The sequence below is a fragment of the Chiloscyllium plagiosum genome, unplaced genomic scaffold (genome assembly GCF_037043375.1).
Source record: "Chiloscyllium plagiosum isolate Xiang-an unplaced genomic scaffold, Cpla_swu_hap1 HiC_scaffold_31, whole genome shotgun sequence".
Classification (NCBI taxonomy): Eukaryota; Metazoa; Chordata; class Chondrichthyes; order Orectolobiformes; family Hemiscylliidae; genus Chiloscyllium; species Chiloscyllium plagiosum.
In genome coordinates, this window is record NW_028270169.1 from 57,414,548 (window position 1) to 57,430,907 (window position 16,360).

Below are 16,360 nucleotides of genomic sequence, written 5' to 3' on the forward strand. Positions count from 1 at the left end.
GCCCTTGACATCAAGGCCACATTTGACCAAGTATGGCATCAAGGAGTCTTAGCAAAAGTGAAATCAATGGGAATCTCTCCACTGGTTATAGGAAGATGGTTGTTGTCGTCGGAGGTCCATTGTCTCAGCACCAGGAAATCTCTGCAGGAGTTCCTTATGGTAGTGTCCTAGGCCCAACCAACTGCAGCTGCTTCATCAATGATCTTCCCTCCATCATAAGGTCAGAAGTGAGGATGTTTGCTGATGATTGCACAATGTTCAACACCATTCGCAACTCCTCAGATACAGTTCAAATGCAGCAACACCTGGACAATATCCAGATTGGGCTGACAAGTGGCAAATACCATTTGTGCCTCACAAATGCCAGGCAATGACCATCTCCAATAAGAGGCAATCTAACCATCACCCCTTGATATTTCATTAAATGTTACCATCACTGATTCCCCCCACGCCCCCATCAACATCCTGGGGATTACCGCTGACCAGAAATTTCAATGGATTCACCATATAAACACAGTGTCTACGAGAGCAGGTCAGAGGCTAGGAATACTGCGGCAAGTAACTCTCCTCCTGACTCTCCAAACTCTAAAAAGAGATGAGAGTTGGCAACAAGGCAGCAGATGGAGAAATATGTGGAGAGTGAGAGGTGATTCACTTTGACCATAAGGCAAGAAAAGCAGCATTTTTTTAAAGAAGTGTGCAACTTGTAAATATTGGCGTTTGGAGAAATCTTACACGAAACACAAAAAAGCAGGCAATCAGGAAAGCAAATAAGATATAGGCCAAAGTCACTGTGGGACAGGAATGAAAATGTCATGCTGCAATCTTACAGGGATTTTGTGAGAATACAGCTGGAGCACTGTACACAGTTCTGGTCTGTGTATTTAAAGAAGGGTATATCTTACAGTGGAGGCGTACACTGAAGGTTCACTAGGTGTTTCCTGGAATGAAAGGGTTGTCGTAAAGACTGGTCCATTAAAAATTAAGTCCATATTCTCTGAAGTTTAGAAAATTGTGAGATGACCTTCCTGAAATATCCAAGATTCTGAAAGGGCTTGGCAGGGTTTACATTGAGAAGTTGTTTCCCATTGGCCAGGGAATCTAGAACACGGGGGTATAGTCTCAGAGTAAGAGGTGAATGATTTGAGACTGAGGTGAGGATAAGTTTCTCATCTCACAAGCTTTGGAATTCTCTATCTCAGAGGGTTTTTTTTTTAGATTACTTTACAGTGTGGAAACAGGCCCTTCGGCCCAACAAGTCCACACCGACCCGCCGAAGCGCAGCCCACCCAGACCCCTACATTAACCCCTTACCTAACACTACGGACAATTTAGCATGGCCAATTCACCTGACCTGCACATCTTCGGACTGTGGGAGGAAACCGGAGCATCCGGAGGAAACCCACGCAGACACGGGGAGAATGTGCAAACTCCACACAGTCAGTCACCTGAGGCAGGAATTGAACCCAGGTCTCTGGTGCTGTGAGGCAGCAGTGCTAACCACTTTGCCACCATGCCGCCCAAAGGGTTATGAATGTGCCATCATTGAATAGATTTCATGCTAAGATGGACTGATGTTTGATGTCCTGGGGAATATAGGGATATGGTAAACAGGCAAGAAAGTGGAGCCGAGGCCCAAGATCAGCCATAATTATAATGAATAGTGGAGCAGGCTTTATGGGCCAAATTCCTGCTCCTATTTCTCACATTCTTAAGTTAACACCTTAAGCAAACATTGTAATAATGTTGGGCAATGTTGAGACAAGCTGTGCAAATTGAATGGACAGTCTTTGTGACAGGAAATTGGCCCAGGAATGGTAACATACCCCTCACAGGCCAAGGTTTATAGGTGTTGTCTTAATACAATTTCTGTTTGGAAGCACAAGGAGTTTAAGCCTTATCAGAGATGATGGATTGTTTCCATTTTCAGTGTTCTGTGCTGTGAGCTTCAATGTTAAGTTGGCATCATTCAAACACTGAACTGCAAATGGCAAAAGTCTCGTTGATTAAGGTTAGATAATGTTAGGCTAAGACAACATCGTAGATACTGATTGAATCTCATCTGACAAACCATAATATTGAGCAGTTCTCTATATATGTTTTATTGCAACAGACAAGGGAGAATGGAGAAGATGGATACAGAAGGAACTTAAGGCAGTGGAGTACTAATATTGGAATGGAGAAGTTGTATTGTAGGTTCTACATAGTTTACTGCAGGAATTGTAAGCACAGAGGCAGACTGGACAGATTTCCTTCATCACACCTCCCACGTAGAGCCAATATTTTCTGTTTCTCCCCTTTCAGCAATTGCATTCATTTTATTCTGCTTTTGGTTTGCTCAGTGCAGTGTTCCATGATCTCACTGAGTGTAGGTCTCGGAGGAATCACTGGAGTTGTCTTCTCCTGCTGCCTGTCTTTGTCTTGGTCATTAGCACCTGGAGCAGGCGAGAGATAGCAAATACGTGAAACAGAGCATTTAATTCACATATGCATGCACATATTGATGGATTCCTCGCATGCTCTCTCTCTCTCCCTCCCTCCATTGACACCTGAGAATGGATATGACTGCAGCAGAGGGGCAGACAGTTGCCTGGACCTCTTGGCGGTCACCTTGACCAAGCACAAGAGCAGGCCCACAAAGGGGCTCTGCATCCTTTCCACCCCACCCCTCTACACAGAGTGTCCATAGATCAGGAGTGTGGGGACTGAAGGGTAACCAAACAGTTTAAAAGCAACCCATTTAAAAACAAAACTAAACAGGAATATAAATGAAAACATTCAAAATAAGCATGAAAAGCTTTTCCCTCAAGGACACTTAAAAAACCCACAAGAGTTGGCAACCACCTGATGAAGAAGCAGCACTCGAAAGCTAGTGCTTCCAAATAAATCTGTTGGATTGTAAACTGGTGTTGTGTGATTTTTAACTTTGTACACCCCAGTCCGACACCAACATCTCCAAATCATGAGGGCTGGTGAACTGACAAAAATCTCTATTTCATGGGCTTACTGAATGCAACATTCACCACTCTAGATCCCTGATGGAAAGAGAGTACACGCCTTGTAAAAATGCAGGCTAATTTTGCTCTAATTACTTACATTCCCGCCTATACAAATGGACCTCATTGACCATGTTATGTTTCCACTTTCTCTCACTAACTTTTCCCTCCTGAAAGAATATGGCAGCTAAGAGTAGGTCCTGTCTGTCAGCTCCCTTTTTTAGAGTGAGAACGGACTGGGATTCATCTGCTCCCAAGGACGAGATCTCTTTCGTGGCCCTCTGCCGCTAGAAGGTACAATCCATCTCCTTCAGGCTGGAGGTTTTTTTTTTAATGCTTGTGTAGTCTTTCTGCATTCCCCCTCTCTTTACCATAATTATTTTCTATTTCTTTTCTATACTTATCCATATATGTAAGATATCATGTATTTCCCCACGGTTTCTGGCTTTTTGTAACTCTCTGTATCATTGGTTTTGAAACAACCTCTACCTTTGCTCCTTTTGTGGTGATTACACAGTAAACATTTTCCCTTCAGTGATTAATGCACAGTCAGTGGAAAAAAGGTTTACTCTGGGGGATTTAATCTTATCAAAACCCTTTGTAACTCGAAACAACAAAATTAGGCCTCCATTGAACTTCTTTATGTTCATGAACAGCTATTTACACCTGACCTCATCCCAATGAATCATCTCTGTGACACTTCTTAGAAACATAGAAGCAGGAGTAGACCATTTGGCTCTTTGAGCCAGCTAACCCCATTCAATATGATCATGGGTGATCAACCAACTCCATGGCCTGTTCCTCATTTCTCCCTTCAATCCCTTTAGCTCTAAGAATTTTAACTCCTTCTTGAAAACATTCAATGCTTTGGCCTCAACTGTTTTCTATGGCAGAGAATTCCACCACTCTCTGGGTGAAGAAATTTCTCCTCACCTCAGTCCTAAATGACTTACCCCTTACCCTTAAGCTGTATTCCCAGATCATCGGGAACATCGTTCCTGTGTTTATCATATCTGGTTCTGTTGGAATTGTATAGGTTTCGATGGGAACCTCCACCCCAATTCTTTTAAAGTCCAATGAACATAGTCCTAATGGACCCAAGATCTCTTCATATATCAGTCCTGCCATCACAGGAATCAGTCTGGGAAACTCTCCATAACCAGAATATACTTCCCCAGATAGAGACCTAAATTGCACACAATACTCCAGGTGTGGTCTGACTAATGCCCTGTGTAACTGCAGCACAGCCTCCTTTCCAGAGGAAAGAGCCCAAACTGGATTGGAATGACCTCCCATTTCCCTCAGCCACTATAACTTGGAAGTTGACATGAGGAACATCCTATTGAATGGTGGAGCAGGCCCGAGGGGCCAAACGGCCTATTCCTGTTCCTATTTCTTATGGATTTCTGCCCAGTTGTGGTTTGGTCCCAAATACACTGCTGTTTATATATTGCTGCCTTTGCAGTGGCAGTACTGTACACTGCTCAATATAGACTTGGGGACCTGCTCTGGGCATGTATCACAGCAGAAGAGGATCTTATGTATCCCAAAGACTTAATGGAAGCTTTTATAATCAGCCTTGGGTTAATTTTATAAAAGACTTATATAGTTACTCTGTCATCAATTTGCAAGAAGCAAAGCAACCATTTCAAGATCAGAGCCTGATCTTCAAGATCAGCTGTTTTTAGTAACACTGAACACTAGCCATGCACAGAGGTGTGAGGGCATATTGTATTCTCTTATCCTGACAGCATTGTCCTGCTGTGACCCATTGTCTTGAAACAGTTTAAAACCAATCGGATTCCCAAAGGAAGTTTTCTTGGCTGGTCAGAGCTTGGCCTAATGAGGTAGTCTCCTGGTTTCTTGTCTTACTCAAACAGATTACGGCATCTCATGTTGAGAGCTGTGTAAGCACTAACAAATCAACCGGGATGACAGGAGCTAAGCATGGGGTTGTGTTTACCTGGGTCCTGTGATTTCTCTGGCTTCCTTGGGTCATGGTTCTGTTTCCACACGTTCTTATTGCTGACTGGTTGATTCCTGTTCTTCTGTTGGAGATAGCGTTTACTATTGCGCCTGTACACATCCTGGCTGATCTGCTTCCGTTCTGTTTTATGGATGCTCTGTGCATTCCGTATAGTCGTTCTGCAAACATGGTGTGAGAATTACTGTATTTAGAGCACTTTGTTTGCATTTCTGCTACTTATTACCTTCAGTTTGGTAAAAATGCAGTCTAATTTTGCTCTAATTACTTACATTTCCGCCAATACAAATGGACCTCATTGGCCATATTATGTTTCCATTTACTCTCACTAACTTTTCCCTCCTGAAAGAAGATGGTAGCTAAGAGTGAGTCCTTTCTGTCAGCTCCCTTTTTAGAGTGAGAACGGACTGGGATTCATCTGCTATCAAGGATGAGATGTCTTCATCTGCATCTTGGAAATCTTACTCTTCCCCACATGATGCTCTTGGTGGGGTGACCATCCCAGTCCCTGTCCTTCCAATTTCAGGAGGGAATTCTTCTGCTTCCAATGTCTGTCAAAGGCAGGGTTGCAGTGTTCAGTTTGATTGAACCTGCGCTCCAGTAGATGTGAGTCATCGAGTAAGCGATTCCAGGCTGAGCAAAGACAAGTTCAGACAGACACCCCAGCAAAAGGTAGGTCGCAAACTGCAGTCTGAAATTGTTTAATAACTTCCTAGCCACAATGCTGGGTTCACATGATGAATTCTGCCCACTCATTTGCATGCTTTGTGGTTTTTTTGGCTCAGAGCTCGAGGCTTGTACTTCATTTCTTTCCTTGCTCCATTCCCATTCTTTTTGACCCGGAGGACTCTCTCTCCTGGCATTTAATCTCTCTATATCAGAGCTTCCTTTATCCTTGTCCTACTCACGCCTTGCTGAAAAGCTATGGCAGCTCTAACTTTTCCCAGTTCTAATGTAAGATCAAAGATGGCAGCACGGTGGCTCAGTTGAGCGGCAAGGTGGCTCGGTGGTTAGCACTGCTGCCTCACAGCGCCAGGGAGTCGGGGGTTCGATTCTAGCCTCGGGTGACTGTCCGTGTGGAGTTTGCACATTCTCCCAGTGCCTGCGTGGGTTTCCTCCCACAGTCCTAAGTTGTGCAGGTCAGGTGAACTGGCCATGCTAAATTGCCTGTAGTGTTCAGGGATGTGTAGGCCAGGTACATTAAAGTAGAGTAATCGGGTAGGGGAATGTGTCTGGGTGGGATACTCTTTGGAGGGTTGGTGTGGACGTCTTGGGACAAATGGCCTGTTTCTACACTGTAGGGATTGTACGGTCTGAAATGTTCATTCTGATTCTCTATCTCTCTCCACAGATGCTGCTAGACTTACAGAGTTACTCCAGCACTTCCTGTTTTTATTCTGCATCTCCAGCATCTGCAGCTTTCTGCTTTTCATTTAATCCAGTTAATGTGCTCCCACCCACACTTCCCCAGCAGGCTTGCTCAGTTTTACTTCTTAATTGTTCTTTTATGGGAGGGAATTAATCTGCTTGCACAGCCCTTCCAAGCAGCAGTGTCGAGATGAGAAGTCGCTGTGAGAACGTTGTACTCGTCCTCCTGGAATCCACTTTCGAAAGCTGATTGGAGGCAGATGTTCGCAGGTAACGGGACGGCTGGAAAATGGAAGCCTTCAGAAATGAGATAACGAGAGTGCAGAGACAGTATATTCCTGTTAGGGTGAAAGGAAAGGCTGTAGGTACACAGAATACAGGATGACTAAAGAAATTTTGGGTTTGGTTAAGAAAAAGAAGGAAGCATCTGTCAGGTATAGACAGGATAGATCGAGTGAATCCTTAGAAGAGTATAAAGGCAGTAGGAGTATACTTCAGAGGGAAATCAGGAGGGCAAAAAGGGGACATGAGATAGCTTTGGCAAATAGAATTAAGGAGAATCCAAAGGGTGTTTACAAATACATTAAGAACAGAAGGGTAACTAGAGAAAGAACAGGGCCCCTCAAAGATCAGCAAGGCGGCCTTTGTGTGGAGCCACAGGAGATGGGGGAGATTCTAAATGAGTATTTTGCATCAGTGTTTACTGTGGAAAAGGACACGGAAGATATAGACTGTAGAGCAATAGATGGAGACATCTTGCAAAATGTCCATGTTACAGAGAAAGAAATATTGAAACGCATAAAAGTGGATAAATCCCTGGGACCTGATCAGGTGTACCCTAGAACTCTGTGGGAAGCTAGGGAAGTGATTGCTGGACCTCTTGCTGAGATATTTGTATCATCGATAGTCACAGGTGAGGTGCTGGAAGACTGGAGGTTGTCGGCCGTGGGACCACTATTTAAGAAAGGTGGTAAGGGAACTATAGGCCAGTGAGCCTGATGTCAGTAGTGGGCAAGTTGTTGGAGGGAATCCTGAGGGACAGGATGTACATATATTTGGAAAGGCAAGGACTGATTAGGGATAATCAACATGGCTTTGTGCGTGGGAAATCATGTCTCACAAACTTGATTGAGCTTTTTGAAGAAGTAACAAAGAGGATTGATGAGGGCAGAGCAGTAGATGTGATCTATGTGGACTTTAGTAAGGCGTCGACAAGGTTTCCCATGGGAGACTGATTAGCAAGGTTAGATCTCACGGAATACGGGGAGAACTAGCCATTTGGATACAGAACTGGTTCAAAGGTAGAAGGATGGTGGTGGAGGGTTGTTTTTCAGACTGGAGGCCTGTGACCAGTGTTGTGCCACATGGATCGGTGCTGGGTCCTCTACTTTTTGTCGTTTACATAAATGATTTGGATGCGAGCTTAAGAGGTACAGTTAGTAAGTTTGCAGATGACACCAAAATTGGAGGTGTAGTGGACAGCGAAGAGGGTTACCTCAGATTACAGTGAGATCTTGATCAGATGGGCCAATGGGCTGAGGAATTTAATTCAGATAAATGCAAGGTGCTGCATTTTGGGAAAGCAAATCTTAGCAGGACTTATACACTTAATGGTAAGGTCCTAGGGAGTGTTGCTGGACAAAGAGACCTTGGAGTGCAGGTTCATAGCTCCTTGAAAGTGGAGTCGCAGGTAGATAGGATAGTGAAGGTGGTGTTTGGTATGCTTTCCTTTATTGGTCAGAATATGGAGTACAGGAGTTGGGAGGTCATGTTGCGGCTGTACAGGACATTGGTTAGACCACTGCTGGAATATTGCGTGCAATTCTGGTCTTCTTCCTACCGGAAAGATGTTGTGAACTTTGAAAGGGTTCAGAAAAGATTTATAAGGATGTCGCCAGCGCTGGAGGATTTGAGCTATAGGGAGAGGCTGCAGTGCTAACCACTGAGCCCAAGATCCCTGAATTTTGTAAACAGAGGCACAGAGTACAAAAGTGGGGAAGACATTTTGTACAAAACTCTGTTTCAATTTCTGCTGGAGGACTCTGCCCAATTCTGGACAGCACATTTTAAGAAGTCCTTAAAGGGGGGGTATGGATTGATCTGATCAGAATTTCTCCAGAGTGATGGGAGAGTTGGAGAAGCTGTTCTCCTTTCAGGTGAGAAGGGTGAGACTAGAGAAGTGACATGATTAAGGTCTTCAAAATCATAAAGGTGTTAGACTGATTGGAAGGAAAGAAACTGCATTGACAGAAGGATCAAGAATCAGGAATACAAACAGGGTGGCATGGTGGCACAGTGGTTAGCACTGCTGCCTCACAGTGCCAGAGACCCGAGTTCAATTCCCACCTCAGGCAACTGTGTGGAGTTTGCACATTCTCCCAGTGTCTGCGTGGGTTTCCTCCAGGTGCTCCGATTTCCTCCCACAGTCCAAAGATGTGCAGGTCAGGTGAATTGGCCATGCTAAGTTGCCCATAGTGTTAGGTGTAGGGGAATGGGTCTGGGCGGGTTGCTCTTTGGAAGGTTGGTGTGGACTTATTGGGCTGAAGGGCCTGTTTCCACACTAAGTAATTTAATCTAATCAAAATGAAACCGTGGCTTAATTTTAAAATACTGGCCTTTGTTTCCAAATCTCTCCTGGCTCTGCCCCTCCTGTCTCTGTAATCTCCTCCAGATTCACAACCCTAACCCTGAGATATCTATGCTCATCTAATTCTGGCCCCCTGACCATTCTTGATTTTAACTGCTCCATTCCTGGTGGCCATGTCTTCAGTTTCCTAGGTCTTCTCTATCCCTTGACCACATTTTCATCCTTTACGACATTTTTAAAATCAAACTGTCTGACCAAATACTTAATTTTGCCTTACGTGGATGCCATATTTGGTGTTATAAATCTGCTGTGAAGCACTATGGGATAGTTTATGACATTAATGCTGCTATGTAAATGTAAGTTGTTGTTGAGTGGTTCAGATCCAAACTGTGCTGCCTGAGAAGTGGAAACAAAACCGATTCAACCGACACTTGCCAAAGGCAACTGGAGAAGAAGAAGAAAAGTGAGAGTTTGCAGGATTATTAGGAAAACGCAGAAGACTGGAATTGTTTAAGATGGTCCTTCAGGAGGCCATTATGGGCACAATGGGCTGAATGGCTTCCTTCTGTGCTCTCATTGTTCTATGATTTGATAACTTCAGTATTTTAAAGGCAGTGATGAAGCTCGTATCTGCAATAATCTAAAATCTAAACTAATCTTACAAATTCCTCGAGATAGGCTTTCTCCTCATGAGCTGAAAATGTGTTGCTGGAAAAGCGCAGCAGGTCAGGCAGCATCCAAGGAACAGGAGAATCGACATTTCGGCTCATGCCTGAAACGTCGATTCTCCTGGCTCCTTGGATGCTGCCTGACCTGCTGCGCTTTTCCAGCAACACATTTTCAGCTCTGATCTCCAACATCTGCAGTCCTCACTTTCTCCTCATGACACACGGTGGAAATTCAAATACAGCATAGGTCAAGGAGGATAGTGCATGTTGAGAGGGAGAAGCAGCAATGTAAACAAGGGGAGAAGTTAGAAGGGCAGTAACAAATACTCAGGATATGAGTGTAAACTGAAGTGTCCCATTGTCCCTCAAGAACCATAGTGAGATTTGACTACACTGATTATTTATCTCTGGATTATTCATCCACTAACACAATCGTGATGCCACTGTATCATGTATCCACTTTCTGCTTAAATACACCTGTATTAATTTCCTCAATTACTCCATATCATGATTCCATATTCTAAACACTGTCTCAGTAAAGAAGCTTTTCCTAAATTCTCAGCTGGATCTTTCTTTATGAGCCTCAGTCCTGGTTTCCCTTGCAACTTGAAACAGCTTCTATCTGTCTAATCTGTCACAGATTTTTGGGATCTTAAAGGCCTCTCGCAGGTCACCTCCTCAGTCTGTTCCTCTCTGAAGAAAAGAACTGCATCCGGCCTAATCTTTTCCCAGTCAACTTGCAGAGCATTGTTGGAGATATCGCTAATTCAGGGGGAGCGTTGAAATGTGTCAGCGACGCTCAGTTTAACCAGACATGGTGCCGTATGAGCCAATGTGACCATTTACGAAGTGATCAATACCACTGAACCCATGTGAATATCGAAGGCAGACATGAAATTCGTAACACTAACTTTTATTCAGGGGCTTGGGGATAAATTTGTATTCATAGAATTCCATAGAATCCTTACAGTGTGGAAGCAGGCCATTCAGCCCAATGAGTCAACACTGACCCTCTGTACAGCATCCCACCCAGACCCATCCTCCCACCCTATCCCTGTAACCCTGTATTTCCCATGGCTAATGCACCTACCCTACACATCCCTGAACATTATAGGTAATTTAGCATGGCCAATCAACCTAACTTTTACACCTTTAGCTTGTGGGACGAAACCAGAGCACCTGGCAGAAACCCATGCAGACACGGGGAGAGCGTGCAAACTCCACACAGACAGTCCCCCGAGGGTGGAATTGGAGTTGGCACAGAAGCACAAAACTTGGTCAGAATAATGATCAACCTGTTGGACCCAGTAAATGTTTGTGACACTTGAAGTATCTCAGAGTGGTTAAAGTGAATAATTTTCCTTTGTCAAGACCAGCATCCACCACTGTTACAAGCAGACACAATTACCACCATTGCCCCATTCATAAATGTAAGGAAAAATCACTCCGATGTGCAAATTTGTTCAAAGATGGGGCTAATTCACCAACATTGCACAAGGATGGCAAGTCCCTAAAATAGACACAGGAAGAAACACTAAAGAAATTCAGCAGGTCTGGCAACATCTGTTGGGAGAGAAACATAGTTAACGTTTTGAATCCAATAGGACTCGTCTTCAGAACCTAGCAATTGCCAAAGTTCTAGAAAGATCTTATTATTTCTGCATCCCGCCATTACCCACCTGTGAGTCAGAACATCAGTTGCTGGGGAAGCTGCAATGAATGCAGTTTAATGAGAGCAGGACGAGTTCTAGAAAGGGCATGCAATCCTTCCTGCCTGGTTACCACGTGCATCAACACAGTTTGACCATTAGATGCGGTCTTACCTTCGTGGTGGAGGGAGGCTCTTTTTGTTTGTGGCGAATCCAGACTTTGGAGCTGTGCCTGCCTTCTGGAGATACATGGAGGGATAATACCCTGTAACGTCACCCTTCCTGTTTCAATGAAAGATGGAGTCATGTCTTGTAAGCAATACAAAATCTTTTGGGTCTGATAGATGCCAGTTACTTACTTGACACAACAAACTCTTTGCAAAAAGTGAGGAGAAAATTCCCCTTTAGCCAGGGAATTGATTGCAAAATACTCAGTGAATCAGACAATGAGTGTGGGGGATGTGTGTCTTATAGGTGTGTGCGTGCGTGCGTGCGTGCGTGTGAGTGTGCGTGCGTGTGTGTGTGTGTGTGTGTGAATGTCCCAAACCTCGTTGCAGCCAATGGAGCTAGACAAGTGTTGTCCCTCACCGTAACGTCAGGTACAACAGCCACAAAGCTGAAGGCACAGAGCCAACACACCTCCTCACAGATACAACCCTATTCACTGATTAAGCACAAGTTGGACTGTTTACCTGCCCTTTCCTACATCTAGTTGACACACTCTCTCTAAGTTATTGCTGCTCTGTTCCCAATGCTCTCTGAAGAGCTGAATCTTGTCATTGCCTAGTAGAGGAACATCACCCACAGGCAAGCAATCAGCCAATTCCAAATATGAGCTTTCATTTACTGCCAGCGAAAACAACCAACAAACAAAACAATCACAGGCTACAGTTCACCCCCACGTTGGGAACCAAATGTTGGCATCATGACCATTGACGGTTTAACATTGCAACATGGCCTGCACTCAGCTCTCATCAACTGGAGCTGGATGTCGGTCACCTCCTGTCTGGCTTGTCGCACCTTAAGCTCTGTCACACACAAGGAGAGTTTGGCATCTTGGTGTGTGCCAGGCAGCAAGGTGGCCCAACCTCTCACCTCCACAATCAAGACATCCCAAACTGACAAACAGCCTGTCTGTGTGTCTGCAATGGGGATCCTCTTTGAACAGAAGTGATGACAGCCTTTGGCACTGGCCAAAGCTGCAACACGCTAACAGGAATGGCTTAGCGTGGCATAACATGGCAAGGTCATTAAGAGGACAAACGAGGACCCCTAAGTTGCAACCTGGTCCCTCTCAATCTCTACATGGACTTCAGCAAGGTGTTCCACAATGTTCCACGTAGTTCGCAAGGTTAGATCATATGGAATACAGGAAGAGCTAGCCAATTGGATACAAAATTGGCTTGGAAGAAGGAGACAGAGGATGATGATAGAGGGTTGTTTTTCAGACTAGAGGCCTGTGACCAGTGTGCTACAAGCTTCAATGCTGAGTCCACTGCTTTTCATCATTTATGAAATGATTTAGATGTGAATACAGGAGAAATGGTTAGCAAGTTTGCAGTTAACACCAAAACAGGTGTTGTAGTGGACAGTGAAGAAAATTATCTCAGAGCACAATGAGACCTTAATCAGATGGGCCAATGCTCTGAGGAGGGGCAGATAGAATTTAATTTAGATAAATACAAGGTGAAGCATCAGAGGTTGATGGGTGACCTTATAGAGTTGTACAAAATCATGATGGGCATGGACAGGGTAAATAGACAAGGTCTATTTCCCAGAGTAGGGTGTTGGTTCAACTCAGTTGGTTTGTGAAGCAGTGAGATTCCCAAAATTAGCTGAAGTTACCATGAAGGATGCTCCCTTTGCCTGAGGTATGGGACCATCAGGTTAAATCACCACCAGTCATCTCTCCCTAAAGAAAGAGCAGATCTATGGTCTGATAAGACTGGAGTGACTCATATCCCCAAATCTCTCTGAGTTACATCTTTTTGTAGTTTTTCCCTATTTAAAAATACTCTGTTCTTTTGTTCTCCCTTCCAAATATAAACAACTTCATATTTTCCCACATTATATTCCAGATTTCCTGATGTTGAGCTTGTTTGGTCAAGTTTGGTAAGATGGTACACTGAATATAAATGAGGGGACTTATGGAATTAACAAGATGTTGAACAGACATTAATCCCTGACAATTGGCAAATGCTGTCCAGTGGGATAAGCATAAAAAATGGAATGAGATGTAGAGCGGGGCTTTGCTGGGTTTGTCAGCCATTGCTGATCACCCTCAAAGCCCTAGATGACTCCCTACATAGCTTCTGTCATGATACTGAGCCAGCTGTTTGACTGGTTGGATCAGGTTGTAAAAGTAGTGGTTTTTACAAATCATAGAATCCCTACAGTTTGGAAGCAGATCATTTGGCCCATCTACTCCAAAATGGCCCTGTGATGAGCACCCCATCGAGAACTAGCTCTCCCCACCCTATCCCCGTAACCCTGCACTTCCCACCTAACCTGTACATTCTTGAACTGTGGGAGGAAACTAGAAGACCGGGAGAAACTCATTCAGACATGTGGAGAATGTGCAAACTCTACACAGACAGTCACCCAAGGCTGGAATTGAACCCAATTCCCTGGTACTAGCAATGCTAACCACCATGCCACCCAAGAATGTCTTTAAGACTTGTCTTTGTTTCTAGATGGCTCATTGATCCAACAGTGTACACTGGGGGAGTGCCCAGGGAGGATACGGGGGTGGGGATGGGAGCAGGCGAGGTGTTGCATGCAAGAGATATGGAGGCATGGAGATGCCATGCCATGGTGAATGGGTGTGGGAGTGGTGAGGGGGTGAGAGGACAAGAAGGTCTGGAATGCAGGCCCAGAGAACTGAAGCATCTCAGCACTCGCCTGCCTCTGTGGTCACGTTCCACTTTCTCTGAGGTTGAGGGGTCATACATGATCCTAGCTCACCCCTTCACTCCTTCCCAATGTGAAGGTCACGCATATGGAGGCGGGGGGGGGAGGTTGGGGGGCACTGATGTGGATCGGGGTCATTTGTGATTTCAAGCTTTCTGTCACAACAGTAAAACTCTGAGCCACAATATAGCACAGAGGAAACTTTCTCAGTGTATCTTAAACTGAGGACCACTGTTCCACTATATAACATGTGTTCCCAGTCTAATTTAGCCAACTCCTTCCTCATCACTTTATAGTTTCCCTTGTTTAAGCATAACTCCCTGGTTTTAGATGATGCTATTTCATCTGAAATTCGATCAGACTGTGATCACTCTTTCCAAGAGGATCCTTAACTACGGGATCGTTAATTTTATCTGTCTCATTATACAGGACCAGAACTAAGATTGCACACTTCCTTGTAGGTTCAGTAACATGCTGATCAAGAAAGTTATCATGGATGAGTTCTATGAACTCCTCTTCAACACTGTCTCTACCAATTTGATTTGGTCAATCAATATGCAAAAGGGTTTCGGCAAAAGGCAGTAACTATAGGCCAGTTAGCTTAACACCTTTGGTTGGGAAAACACTGGAGGCTATCATTACAGAAGAAATAGTGAGACGTTTTAAAATAGTGATGGAAAAGGATAGACCAGATCTAAAAGTTGAAGTTCTAAACTGGAGAAAGGCCAATTTTGACGGTATTAGGCAAGAACTTTCAAAAGCTGATTGGAAGCAGATGTTCGGAGGTAAAGGGACGGCTGGAAAATGGGAAGCCTTCAGAAATGAGATAGCAAGAATCCAGAGAAAGTATATTCCTGTCAGGGTGAAAGGGAAGGCTGGTAGGTATAGAGAATGATGGATGACTAAAGAAATTGAGGGTTTGGTTAAGAAAAAAAAGGAAGTATATGTCAGGTATAGACAGGATAGATTGATTGAATCCTTAGAAGTGTATAAAGAAAGTAGGAGTATACTTAAGAGGGAAATCAGGAGGGCAAAACGGGGACATGAAATAGCTTTGGAAAATACAATTAAGGAGAATTGGTTTTTACAAATATATTAAGGGAAAAAGGGTAACTAGGGATAGAATAAGGCCCACTAGGAGAAAGTGAGGACTGCAGATGCTGGAGACCAGAGCTGAAAAGTGTGGTGCTGGAAAAGCTCAGCAGGCCAGGCAGCATCCGAGGAGCAGGAGAATCGACATTTTGGGCATAAGCTCTTCTTCAGAATAAGGCCCCTCAAAGGGATCAGCAAGGTGGCCTTTGTGTGGAGCCACAGAAAATGGGGGAGATACTAAATGAATATTTTGCTTCAGTATTTACTGTGGAAGAGGATATGGAAGATATAGACTGCAGGGAAATACATGGAGACATCTTGCAAAATGACCAGATTAAATGCTGGATGTCTTGAAACGGTTAAAGGTGGATAAATCACCAGGACCTGATCAGGTGAATCCGAGAACACTGTGGGAAGCTGGAGAAGTGATTGCTGGGCCTCTTGCTGAGATACATGCATCATCGATAGTCACAGGTGAGGTGCCGGAAGACTGGAGGTTGGCAAACATGGTGCCACTGTTTAAGAAGGGTGGTAAAGACAAGCCAGGGAACCATAGACTGGTGAGCCTGACCTTGGTGGTGGGCAAACAGTTGGAGGGAATCCTGAGGGACAGGATGTACATGTATTTGGAAAGGCAACGACTGATTCGGGATAGTCAACATGGCTTTGTGCGTGGGAAATCATGTCTCACAACTTGATTGAGTTTTTTGAAGTAGTAACAAAGAAGACTGATGAGGGCAAAGTAGTAGATGTGATCTATATGGACTTCAGTAAGGCGTTCGACAAGGTTCCCCATGGGAGACTGATTAGCAAGGTTAGATCTCACGGAATACAGGGAGAACTAGCCATTTGGATACAGAACTGGCTCAAGGGTAGAAGACAGAGGGTGGTGGAGGAGAGTTGTTTTTCAGATTGGAGGCCTGTGACCAGAAGAGTGCCACAAGGATCGGTGCTGGGTCCTTTACTTTTTGTCATTTACATAAATGATTTGGATGCGAGCATAAGGGGTACAGTTAGTAAGTTTGCAGATGACACCAAAATTGGGGGTGTAGTGGACAGCGAAGAGGGTTACCTCAGATTACAACAGGATCTGGACCAAATGGGCC

General features: G+C 44.4%; 1 protein-coding gene across 2 annotated transcripts in view; it reads right to left on the reverse strand.

Moving 5' to 3' along the window:
* Positions 1-2,078: 2,078 nt before the first annotated feature.
* Positions 2,079-16,360, reverse strand: part of ncf1 (neutrophil cytosolic factor 1) — a 72,301-nt gene continuing 58,019 nt past the window's right edge. For both annotated transcript variants that reach the window (XM_043718848.2, XM_043718853.2), the window contains 3 exons: positions 11,427-11,534; positions 4,960-5,141; positions 2,079-2,435 (listed from right to left, as the gene is read on the reverse strand). In XM_043718848.2, the coding sequence (XP_043574783.2) occupies positions 2,314-2,435; positions 4,960-5,141; positions 11,427-11,534 (412 nt within the window). In that variant the 3' untranslated portion in view covers positions 2,079-2,313. The remainder of the gene's footprint in view (positions 2,436-4,959; positions 5,142-11,426; positions 11,535-16,360) is intronic.